Source organism: Ornithorhynchus anatinus, chromosome 7 (assembly GCF_004115215.2).
Source record: "Ornithorhynchus anatinus isolate Pmale09 chromosome 7, mOrnAna1.pri.v4, whole genome shotgun sequence".
NCBI classification, from domain to species: domain Eukaryota; kingdom Metazoa; phylum Chordata; class Mammalia; order Monotremata; family Ornithorhynchidae; genus Ornithorhynchus; species Ornithorhynchus anatinus.
The window spans coordinates 15,999,419-16,012,239 of NC_041734.1; the positions used below are offsets into that span (position 1 = coordinate 15,999,419).

The 12,821-nt window shown below is 41.5% G+C and overlaps 1 protein-coding gene across 3 annotated transcripts in view; it reads left to right on the forward strand.

Moving 5' to 3' along the window:
* Window positions 1-12,821, forward strand: part of B4GALT6 (beta-1,4-galactosyltransferase 6) — a 52,312-nt gene that overhangs the window by 35,167 nt on the left and 4,324 nt on the right. For 2 of the 3 annotated variants that reach the window (XM_029068894.2, XM_039912488.1), the window contains 5 exons: window positions 103-227; window positions 3,358-3,474; window positions 6,494-6,681; window positions 7,700-7,822; window positions 10,785-10,886. In XM_029068894.2, coding sequence (XP_028924727.1) covers window positions 103-227; window positions 3,358-3,474; window positions 6,494-6,681; window positions 7,700-7,822; window positions 10,785-10,886 — 655 coding nt within the window. The remainder of the gene's footprint in view (window positions 1-102; window positions 228-3,357; window positions 3,475-6,493; window positions 6,682-7,699; window positions 7,823-10,784; window positions 10,887-12,821) is intronic. The other variant, XM_029068896.2, reaches the window with a different exon arrangement.

Genomic DNA, 12,821 nt, shown 5'->3' on the forward strand with positions numbered 1-12,821 from the left:
GTGAGTTTTTTTTTTTTAATTCGGTCAGAGTGTTTTCTGTTTTTGCATGGTTCCTAATGGTAAAAAGTATTGAAACTTTTCTTTATGTTTTCGGCTACATAGGGGGCCTTATCAATGTCAATGTGAGTGAAATCAGTTTCGATGAAATTCAACAGGCCTTCTCTAAGGATTTAGACATTGAGCCAGGTGGTCACTGGAGACCCAAGGACTGTAAACCCCGATGGAAGGTGAGGTTCACTAATTTTTAAGTTATAATAATTGCAGGATATGTTAAGCCCTTACTATGAGCCAAGCACTGTACTAAGCGTTAGGATGGGATACAGTGCGATCAGATCAGGCACAGCCTCTGCCCCATGAAGATCACAGTCCAAGGGTTAGGGCGAACAATTATTTTATCCCGATTTTACAGATGAGGAAACGGAAGCACCCAGTTTCCCCGATTCCCAGTCTGCATGCATACTTTGAACTAGGCCCTGCTGCTTGCTCTAAGAATATGTTTATTAATGCACATTTGAACCCTTCGAAATTTAAATAGTGTATAAGAACTGAAGATTTTCACAGGGTACAAATTTGAGATGGGGATATATTAATGTTGCTCTACTAACTATTTTGTATGTATATACTACATATTGATGAAATAATTATTTTTGGTTATTGAATTGTAATAATATGACCTAAAGCGTTATGACAGCTTACTGTATGACACGTCTATTTAAATTTTCATTAATGCAGAGTGTCAAGGTCTTAGAGGGTAAAATGAAGGCTTCAGCAAAGAGACCTTGGTGCTGATTAGTATCAAAGTATCTGAATTCTGACTGCGTACACAAAATTGCAATAGGCACTTGGATTCTTGGAAAGGAGCAGAGATTTTATAGGAGCCAAAAACTTCATTTTTTTTCTGCCAGGGTACGCCCAATGAGAGAGTTGTTGAACTTTTCACATTTCCCATTTCAGAAAATATTTGTGAAAAGCAAATTTGATACCCATGACTCTCCTCCTTATTTTGGAGAGCTTAATTTTACGGCTATACAAGAGACTACGGAAACGGATTTGAGTTTATTCTTTGTGATCCTTCCCAGACTTCATTTTACTCTGTATTCTTTACAAATTTCTGATAACTGGCCAACTCACAGCTGCATTTATGTTTGGTAAGGCCTGATCGAGCTTTAGCAGATTGCACTATTGAAAAATCTTCCCTCCCAATTCTACAGTATTAAAGCCTGGGGAAATCAGCTGTGGTGCAGATGATAACTTTGTAAGTTCAAGTGAAGGAAAAACACTCAACACAATGAATTCCAAATGCCCTTCAAATATTGGCTGCATTTATCGATAACTCTTTTAGACTTACAAGATTCTGATTCTTCTCCTCTCTAAAAACAGCTTCATGCTTTAGAAATTCATTTTTCTAGTGTTTTCTATGGAGACCTGTAACACATGATGACTTCTGTGTTATTTTTTTCCTTCTCTACCCTTTTATCCTTCCCGAATAAGCTGGAGTGGATAATAATATGTGACTGGAGAGCTCTGAGGGAAGGCACAGTAAACTATTAGCTGCTCCTGCCCTCAAGAGTTTATTTAATTGTCCCTCACTTAGCTTTATGGGATATAGTGAGAAAGCCTCTGGCTTCGTTATTAACATTATTATTAACACTCGGTGCTGAAGAGAGGTACAAGGATGATAATTCAGTCCCACAGGAGACTGACTCACAGTCTCACAGGCGAGGGGAACTAGTGACAGACTTGGAAGGAAAGTGCTGTCTTTGTCTTAGTTCAACAAAACTAGAGAAGCAGCGTGGCCTAGTGGGAAGATCATGGGACTGGGAGCCTTAGGACCTGGGCTCTAATCGCAGCTGCACCACCGGTGTGCTGTGTGACCCTGGGCAAGTTACTCAACTTTTCTGTACCTCAATTTCCTCATCTGTGCCTGTTCAGTGCCTTTTCTTCCTCTTACCTAAACTGTAAGCACCATGTGAGACGGGGACTATGTCTGACCCTATTATCTTGTACCTATCTCAGTACTTATTATGATGTGCGGCACTTAGACAAAGATAGTACTTATCCCACAGCACGTATGTACATATCTGTAATTTATGTATTTATATTAATGTCTATCTTCCCCCTTGACTATAAGCTCATTGTGGGCAGGGAATGTTTTTACCAACTTTGTTATATTGTATTCTCCCAAGTGTTTAGTCCAGTGCTGTGCACATAGTAAGCTCTCAATAAATTCCATTGATTGATTAGGTAATCGACAGCACCAGAAACAACGAGGGCTGCAGAGCTCCTTTTTTCCTCACCTCCCTCTCCCTTCTGCATCACCCTGATTTGCTCCCTTTGCTTCCCCCCCATCCCAGCCCTTCAGCTCTTAATATATCTGTAATTTTACTTTTTTGTACTGATGTTGGTCTCCTCCCTGTGAGCTCATTGTGGGCAAAGGATTGTCACTTTTTGTTATTGTATTATTCTTTCCCAAGTGCTTAGTACAGTGCTGTGCACACAGTAAGTGCTTAATAAATGCGAATGAATGAATTACCACTAAAGGATGTTTTCAGGCTTCTCACAGCTGCTGCAGAATAGGCAGCCCTTGGTACCCAACTTCCCCAACATTCTAATAGTTTAGAAACTGCTTTCGCATCTTCTGCGTGGCCTGTGGCAGGGATGGGAAGGGAAGGGTGTCATTGTCTCTCGGGTTCGGGTGGGTTCTGTGCACATGTATCATTTGTTCCTTCTTTAGGAAAGGAAAAAACTGTTTCACTTTTTTTTCTTCAGTCCTTGGTGTTTGAGTGCTTACCGTGTGCAGAGCACAGTACGACAGGCTAGGTAGACACATTCCGTGCCCACAGTGGGCTTCCAGTCTAAAGGGAGAGACAGAATTAATGTAAATAATTTATGGACATGCTCCTTTCTGAAATATTATATTATTGAGAATTAGAGTCATTTTCCTCTTCCTCTCTTGCTAACTGCTTTTGTTGAGATGAATATTGGGCTATTGCTGTGAGATGTTAGACAGTGGCTGCTGTTTGCCCTTTGAGTTTTTTCTTGTGCTTGGACATCTTAACTGCTTGAACTAACACTTTTTGATTTGGTAGAGCAGGGAACTGTCAAATATATTCACAGGGACCCAAAGTAGGTCAAACAGGTCCTAACAGAATATGGATTCAAAGGGGATTTTTTTAAAAAAAGGTAGTCAAATATTTGGGGCCTCCTTAAGAGAAACGAGTGGAAAAAAAATTAAAACGAGTTTTAAAAAAACCTAGAAAAGATTATACATTTCACTGATTGTTGAGATTTTAAGTGCATCTATCTTTACCACAATTGTCAATGTTTACGTGGAAATCTTCAATTTTCGTTTTAAAGGTGGCAATCCTTATTCCTTTTCGTAATCGCCACGAACATCTTCCAATTTTTTTCTTGCACCTGATACCTATGCTACAGAAACAGCGACTGGAATTTGCTTTTTATGTCATTGAACAGGTGAGAGTGTTGGTTTTCCAAAGTGGCTACTAATTGTGATATAATAACCTCAACGCTTAAGATCTGTTTGGCCAATTTGTTTGGAATGTGCTCTCAGTTGAACTTCTTAATTTCCGCACAAGATGCAGTTATCCTTGAAACTTTTCTTTCTTTTGTTATTTTAAAAAAAACCTCCTTTAAAAGTTACCTTATAATCAATTCTTTGCACTTTTGTATTCAGTAAGAGCACTAGCCATTAATATCTATTAATAATAATAATAATGATATTTTAGTGCTTATTATGTGCCAGGCACTGTTCTAAGCACTAGGGTGGTTACAAGCAAATTGGATTGGACATTGTGCCTCAGTTCCCTCATCTGTAAAATGGGGATTGAGACTTTGAGCCTCACATGGGACAGGGACTGAGAAGTGAAGTGACATGCCCAAAGTCACACAGCAGACAAGTAGTGGAGCCTGGATTAATAATAATAATGTTGGTATTTGTTAAGCGCTTACTATGTGCAGAGCACTGTTCTAAGCGCTGGGATAGATACAGGGTCATCAGATTGTTCCACATGAGGCTCACAGTCTTAATCCCCATTTTACAGATGAGGTAACTGAGGCACAGAGAAGTGAAGTGACTTGCCCACAGTCACACAGCTGACAAGTGGCAGAGGTGGGATTCGAACTCATGACCTCTGACTCCCAAGCCCGTGCTCTTTCCACTGAGCTATGCTGCTTCTCACTAATAATGGTATTTGTTACTATATGCCAGGCACTGTTCTAAGTGCTGGGATAGAAACAAGATAATTGGGTTGGACACCATCCCTGTCCTGCATGGGACTCACAGTCTTAATCCCCATTTTTCAGTTGAGGGAACTGAGAAGTGAAGTGACTTGCCCAAGTTCTCACAGCAGACAAGTGGTGGAGGCAGGATTAGAACCCTAGGCCTTCTGATTCCCAAGCCTTTGCTCTGTCCATTAGGCCATACTGCTTCTGTGTTACCAGCTCTGTGTTATCTATTCTGTGTTACCAAGTGCATCTGATTCTTAATGTAATTCAACTTATATTCAGGTGTTAGATCTAAAAATAAGATTTTTTTTCATTCATTATCACCACTCTCCCCTTGCTCCCCCACCCGTGATCTATGATATATTATGTCATCCTTTAGGAAAACCCTTAAAAAGCACTCAGAAACTTCAATTAGTGCCGAGTGAAACAGCCATTTATTTCAGAATTTATACTCCTTGCAGCACTCAGACACCTGCGGCAGTGGTCCAAACTGTGAGCCTATTCACTCCTAAGTGCTCTTCAGAGTGTTAAGCCTGTTCTCCAAAAACTAATGGGTTGAGTTCTTATTATCTCAGGATTACTTCTCTTAGCCACCCTCATAATAAATGAGCTCAGCTAGACCATTTCAGTAAATAATTTCCAAATTTAATATCAGAGGGTCACAGAAAGGATTGTTTTTTTATTTTAGAGCAGACTGTCGCCTCTGTTTTTATTTTTTCTCCAATGCTCCCATAGAATAAATTAACCTTCATGGGAAGGTGAAAGGTGCAAGTCAGCCATGAAAGTAAGTAACTGAGGCCTTGATGAAATTGATGGGGAAAGTAGGCAAATAGTGAATGAAAAATCATCCGGTATAGCTTTCCTGACTTTCCATTTCATGTTTTGGGGGTTTGGGGATATGCATTTTTTTGAAGAAAAAACTGGTGGATATTTCCTTCAGGACAGAGGTCGTTGTTTGCCATCTCCATGGTTGGTGAACTGGGGATGAGCTCTTGTCCTGTTGGTGAGCAACATGCTTTCTATATCTGCACCCTTCATAATTTTATGGACTTAGTCATGGGCCACCATCTGCCTTCATTTTTCCATCTTGAAGAATATTCAAATTTGAGGATATTATCATATGGAAACTCTATCAATCACTTGAATATGTTTCCAGAGTCAGGACTTATAGTTGAACCTATCATGGTAGAGATGTAATTTGGATAATGAAGAGATGGTTATTCTTGACAACCTCTTGACATAAAAAGGTAGGATGAGTTAGTATGGCAAGGCAAGTGGGAAAAAAAAAGAAGTTTACTGAGATCTGGTCTGGATTTTGCATCAGACTTTTATGACTTTGGAGGCACATTTATTCATATTAATGTCTATCATCCCCTCTAGAGTGTAAGCTGGTTATGGGCAGGGAAGGTGACTGCTAATACTGTTCTGCACATAGTAAGTGCTCAGTAAATATAATAAATAGAATTGATTGATAAGACACCCATTTGTGTCTTTTCCAATAGTCTTTTTCTCATTTTACTTCATGTATGAGTTGAAGCTAATACCATATCCTATCTCAGACATGTTAGGAAACTTAATGGCAAAGTCTGCATAAATTAATAATAATAATGTTGGTATTTGTTAAGTGCTTACTATGTGCAGAGCACTGTTCTAAGCGCTGGGGTATATTTACAGGGTAATCAGATTGTCCCACGTGAGGCTCACAGTCTTCCTCCCCATTTTACAGATGAGGTATCCGAGGCACAGAGAAGTTAAGTGACTTGCCCACAGTCACACAGCTGACAAGTGGCAGAGCTGGGATTCGAACCCATGACCCCTGACTCCCAAGCCCTTGCTCTTTCCACTGAGCCACGCTGCTTCTCATAATAGTTATGGTATTTGTTAAGCGCTTACTATGTGCAGAGCACTGTTCTAAGTGCTGGGGTAGATACAGGATAATCAGATTGTCCCATGTGGAGCTCACATTTTTTAATCCCCATTTTTACAGATGAGGTGACTGAGGCACCAAGAAGTTAAGTGACTTGCCCAAGGTCACACAGCAGACAAGTGGCAGAGCCGGGATTAGAACCCATGACCTCTGACTCCCAAACCTGGGCTCTTTCCACTAAGCCATACTGCTAAATTACTTTACTCATTGCCAAATTTTAAATGAGGTGTGAATAAATGTGCTCCATATAGTTTAACGTTGGGTATAGCATTTATAAAATCTCTTTACAATTTGTTGTCTTTGTGATTTCTTCCTTCTAAGACTGGTACACAACCTTTTAACCGTGCCATGCTCTTTAATGTTGGCTTTAAAGAAGCCATGAAAGATTTGGTTTGGGACTGTGTAATTTTTCACGATGTGGATCACTTACCAGAAAATGACCGGAATTATTATGGTTGTGGAGAAATGCCCCGCCATTTTGCAGCAAAGCTGGACAAGTACATGTATATGTGAGTAAGAAATTTCCTTGTAAATATAACTGTAAAAAAAGTATCGTTATCTGTACTTGTGTTTGAAAATATTTTCCCCCTCAAGTAAGTAGAGGACAGATTTCGTTATCTTCCTTCAAGTATAGAAGGGTTAAACAGCTTTCTATGCTTGACACAGTGACAGGAGGTGGAATTAGAAATGGAACCCAGGTCTTCTGACTCCCAATATGATCGGTGCTCTACCCAATCAAGCAGTCAATCAATGGTATTTACAGTGTGCAGAGCACCGATCCAGGCACTTGGGAGAGTAGTATACAATGGAGTTGGAAGACATGATCCCTGCCCACAAGGAGTTTATAATTTAGAGGGGAAGATAGACATTAATATAAATTGTGGATATATATGCAAGTGCAGGGGTCTGAGGGTGGGGTGATTACCAAGTGCTTATTAGTCAGAATATGGTGTCACAATCCACTAGTCCTCTCTAAAAGGAAAACTGATTTATTGGAACAATAATGCTATAAATCTTTTTCATTGCCACAGGACTTAATTTAGATTTTCCTCACATTGTCTACCTGCAAAATCTCTTTATAATGAAATTCATTAAGCAAGGGGCAAGGGAAGAGCATTGTTTCCTTGTAACTGAATTTCTCTGAATTGAAATTGGACTCTGCTTTTCCTACACTCCCCTTTCAGGGTTCTTGGCAGACAGTCCACATGATGGAAGATGCCTGGCCCTCGGCAGACCCTGGCTCCATCTAGCTGACCCAGTGGCAGGCTGCAGGGTCTGTTGCTCTGTCTCTGCCGTCCCGTTTCCGATCTTATGCCGGGAGATTCTCACAGCAGAAATCATTTATTGTTGGAAATTTCATTCTCTCAACTATAGTAGTAGGCCTTTATTCTTAAAGTCAAGGAATCTTTTTATAAAAATGAGGCTGCTCTGTTTTTAAAGCTTTCTTATTAAGCGATTATAAAAATTCCTGCTTATAGTTGTGGGAAAGAATGCAATGACGAGAATAACATTAGTCTCCTTTTTCAGTCTTCCCTATAATGAGTTTTTTGGTGGTGTGAGTGGACTGACGGTGGAACAGTTCAGAAAGATTAATGGATTTCCTAATGCCTTCTGGGGCTGGGGAGGAGAAGATGATGATCTCTGGAATAGGTATGTTGAAGGGTAATTTTTCAGTGCTGTCGATATTTAAATAAAATTGTTTTCCCTCAAAAGTAATGAGATCATAACCTTGTTGAAAGTACCTCAAGGATTCATATAGGCAAGTCCCAAATTGTGCTGAAACTGAAAGCTGCTCTGTGCATGTGCAAGTGGAACTTAAATGTGATGAAAGGAAGAAGAAAAGTCCATTCAGGTGCAAAATTCAATACGTTTAGACATCATACTTATTATTTTCCTGTTCCTGGAATGACAAGGTACTCGATAATGGGAAAGCCGGTCTTTCCGTTTTTTAGTACGTCACTGGGGAACTGCCAGCAGCTAGGGTGGCCACCCTTCCAGTTTTCAGCTGGTCCACCCCCAGGTTGATGATTAAATATCTATAATTCTATTTGTTTATATTCTACTTATATTGATGACTGTTTACTTGTTTTGATGTCTTATTTTCCCCCTTCTACACTGTAAGCCCAGTGTGGGCAGGGATTGTCTCCTCTCTATTGCTGAATTGTATTTTCCAAGTGCTTAGTACGGTGCTCTGTGCACAGGAAGCGCTTAGTAAATACGATTGAATGAAAGAATGAAATGTGGCACTGGGCATCTATAAAGCTGATATTTTTCAGTGCCCCGCCTCCCTCCTCCTTGGCTCCTGCTTCAAGTCCTGCAGTTCAGAAGCTGCCCCTGTGTCCACAAGGACCTGGGAGCGAAGCACATGGTACTTTGAGAAGGTGGGGTGGTCAGTGGTTCCCCTACCCTGAAGATGCACTCTAGGCTCAGGTGGCATCAGGCAGACTTCCACAAAATGGTCTGCATGTTCACTGTAACCCCTGTGATGTCATGTGTATCTGTGGGTCCGGAGTCTGTGAGAGCCATCAGTATCTGCTTCGCTAGCGGCTCCCAAACCTGGCTCTTACTACCATGTGACAGACTCTGTATTGAGCACTGCGATAGATATTGGGTAAACAGGGTGGACACAGTCTGGTCCCACATGGGGCTCCCAGTCTTAATCTCCATTTTACAGATGTGGTAACTGAGGCACTGAAGTGAAGTGACTTACTCAAGGTCACACAGCAGACAAGCGGCAGAGCTGGGATTAGAACTCAGATCTTCTAACTCCCAGGCCCATGTTCTCTCCAGTAGACCATCTTGCTTCTGCCCACATTGCCACATGGACCCTCAGAAAGCCCAGATGGATGGCAGACCATGGGCACCTCTTCCCTTTCCCATCCGGGAGCCCTTCCAAGCATAACAGGAAGCCAGCCATCTAGTCTGGGTCTCTCTGACGTTGGAGGGGCCCTGCAGAGCAGCAGGCTTGAGGCCTTTAGACCTCTTTACTCTGCCACCTAAGTGATGGGGAGGAGACTGCCCCTTTCACAACCGCAGGGAGCAGGAAATGGAATACTAACATTTTTTCCCCTTTAGAAAATTAGCCTAAAGAGAATACCTTCAGGTCTGGGCCGAAAGATGGGCCTAGAATGGCTCTTAACTCCAGCAACAGCAGAGCGAAGCCTCCTCAACTTTCAGAACTTTGGGAAAGCTGGAGCTGTGGCAGGGTGTGTGGACCCTGAACCACAGGGGACCCGAAACTCTGCACCTCTAGCCACAATACTTTGTCCTCCTTATGGTATATACCATTGTCCTGGGCTTTTATGTTGTTCTTGTGTTGCTTCAACCTTCATTATGTGCTATCTCCCATATTCCCCCCTTATTCTCAGATTGTGACCCCCTCGAGGACCAAGGATTGGGTCAGATTTTCACTTGTGTATTTTTTCCCAACGTTTAATACAGGGCTATACACAAAGTAGGCACTTAATACATATTAATAACAACAATAATAATAATATTAGAGGTATTTAAGTGATCTCTGTGTGTCAAGCACTGTCGGAAGTGCTGGGGTCAATACAAGTTGATTAATTTGGTGTGTTACTATTACACTGTTTATACTATTTTCAGATTCCTTACTCTTTGGTACTGTGTTTTTATGGACTTGAACGGCTGGTTTTGAGAAAAGGACTTTTGCAGATTTTCCCCATTCTATGGTGCAAACTACTTGGAGCCAAGGATCTTATCTCCTAAAGTTTTTTCAGAGCATAGCATAATGCTTAGCACCTCGTAGGCGTTGGATCATTAAAATGCAAACTCCAGCAAAGTGAGTTTTGCATGCAGAAACCTAAGGGTTAGCAGAAGGTCCCACGTTGTTGAACAGTGTTCTGGTAACGGGGATCGAGTAGGTAATGTAGAACCAATCAAATGTGAATTTATATGGTTGGCCTTTAACAAAGAAAAAAATAAAACAATAAGCAGTTGTAGAGTATCCCTTAGGAATTACTAATAGGAAGATTAGCATGTTTATTAAGGTGTGTTTTGCCTTCACTAATAGTAGTGATGATATTAAGTACTTGATTTGACCAGAGCACCCTTCTAAGCCCTTGGGAGAGTACAATAGAATAGTAGACCTGATCCCTGCCCTCGAGGAGCTTATAGTCTAGGGGCTCCCAATCTAAATATTGAGAGGAAGTTTAGAGTCCTACTAATGGGGTGATTAAGGGGACCTGCAGGGCACCACCGCAGGATGCCTCCATGGAGGTCATCAAGAGTCCCGTCACAGCCTAAGCTCTAAACTGGGGAGAGGATGCCCCCTGCAGCGGCCTAAACCCTCCGCCCATACCCCCTCAACACCCTTCCCCCCGACCTGCCGACCCTCTGTAAGCCAGCATGCCCAGCACCTGTCAGGAGGAGGCTTTCCGGGTTTCTCAGTGGGAAGGCACCGATGGGTTCCCTGGGAGTTCTCTTGGCCATCCCATGCCTTCGAAAGTAGACATTAATTTGTTATTTGTGAAAACTCTCTATTAATATCTCTGCCTGTCTCTCCCTCTTCGTATTTGTGTATTTATTATATATTACACACACATTGCAGCACATTCTAAAAACCAATTTCTTCCTATTTATTATTCTGTAGAGTTCACTATGCTGGATATAATGTAACAAGACCAGAGGGAGATCTAGGAAAATACAAGTCCATTCCTCATCATCACAGAGGGGAGGTCCAGTTTTTAGGCAGGTGAGTTTTAAAGGTATTTCTCAAATGTAATGGTAGACATTTCAAGTATAAAAGAAATCTTTTATTTGAGGAAACTTACCTGGCAATAGTACTTGAGAATATGATTTAGAAAAGAAAAAAAAAGCCTTCTTGTAATTAAACAATTGATCAGGAGCCATCTTAGACTTTAAGGTTGAGATAACATGCAAGTAGTAAATTAATCATTTGCTTGATATTTTTATTGGTGTGTTTACTGTGGGCAGGAAACCTGTTTTCCAACTGTACTATACTGTACTCTCCCAGGTGTTTAGAACAGCGCTGTGCACACAGTAAGCGCTCAAGAAATAACACTGATTGATTGGTTTGGGGGTCCAGTCTTGTTTAAAAAAATCCATCTTGGTATTTAGCTTCCCAGAAACATCAGCAAGCACACTTTCAAGCAATATGGTCCAGCCCCAGGGAAATGTTTTTAAATGAAACGAGAAGGGGGATCATGGTAGGGCCAGGGAGAGTGTTTCTATGACATCTGCTGTTGGGGAAAGTCAAAGCAATGCAAAATGCTGCTGGCTTCATCTAAAAATCTTCGCAAGGAGTGCGGTGAAGCACTGGTAGTACGAGGGCTGGAAAATTTGTCGGGGGAGCCATCCTTCCTTGCCCCGGAGGTGCGTCAGATTGGGTTCAGTCCTTAACCTTCTGCTTGTAGGTGGGGAAATGAAATAATAATAACGGTATTTGCTAAGCGCTTACTGTGTGCCAGGCACTGTACTAAGCACTGGAGTGGATACAGGTAAATTGGGTCAGGCACAGTCTCTGTCCCACATTGGACTCACAGTCTTAATCTCCATTTTACAGATGAGGTAACTGAGGCATAGAGAAGTGAAGTGACCTGTCCAAGTCCAAAAGGCAGATAAGTGGAGAATTCAGGATTAGAGCGCATGACCTTTTGACTCCCAGGCCTGTGCTCTCTCCACCATGCCATTACTGCTTCTCTTCACGCCGTGCTGCATGCTGCAGAGGACCTGGGTTCAAATTTAGGCTCTGTCAGTTGTCTGCTGTGTGACCTTGAGCAAGTCACTTCACTTCTCTATGCCTCAGTTACCTCATCTGCAAACTGTGGATCCAATCCCTATTCTCCCTCCTACTTAGACTGTGAGCCCCATGTGGGACATGATTATCTTTTATCTACGCCAAAGTTTAGTGTAGTACTTGGCACATAGTGAGTGCTTAACAATTACCATTATTATGTAGAAAGAAATAGAGATTGAATGTTCTCAAATTGCTGAAACCTAGCCCTGGCTGAAGTACCCCAAAACTGAAGGATGATGCGATGCCTAGATGTACATAGCACCGTTCTCCAAGATATTTTTAAAGGGCAATTAGTTCACTCTTGGGTGCTGAGAAACATCTGGGAATCATTGTGGAGATCCACTTTTCCATTTTTAACTTCAAAGATTCTGAATTAATTTGTGGCAGATTTGAATAAAATGCCATTTAACTGTCAGTGATATCTCTCACTTTGTGCAAGCAAATAACCTGAATAAATCAGACCCCCAAATCACTTTTTAAAGAGTGAAAGTGGATTTTGGGGGGGGTCATGAAGCAAATGATTGCTTTGCCAAAATCTGTCGTTGGTCCTCTTTTATACATGTAATTGATGTAGGTAGATCCATGCCAAGTTGCAGGTATGCAAGGAACTTATTTTAAAAACAATTTCTTATACTGTAAGTCCCATGTGGGTGGCACATAGTAAATGCTTAACAAATACCACATGATAACAAAAATACCATCAATTGTCCTGCTTTGTTATGGTATTTGTTAAGCACTTAGTGCCTGGCATTGCACTAAGAGCTGGAGTAGATCCAAGCTAATGATGTTGAACACCGTCCGTGGCCCAGATGGAACTCCTGGTCTTAATCCCCGTTTTACAAGCTGAGGGAACTGAGAATAGAGACGTGA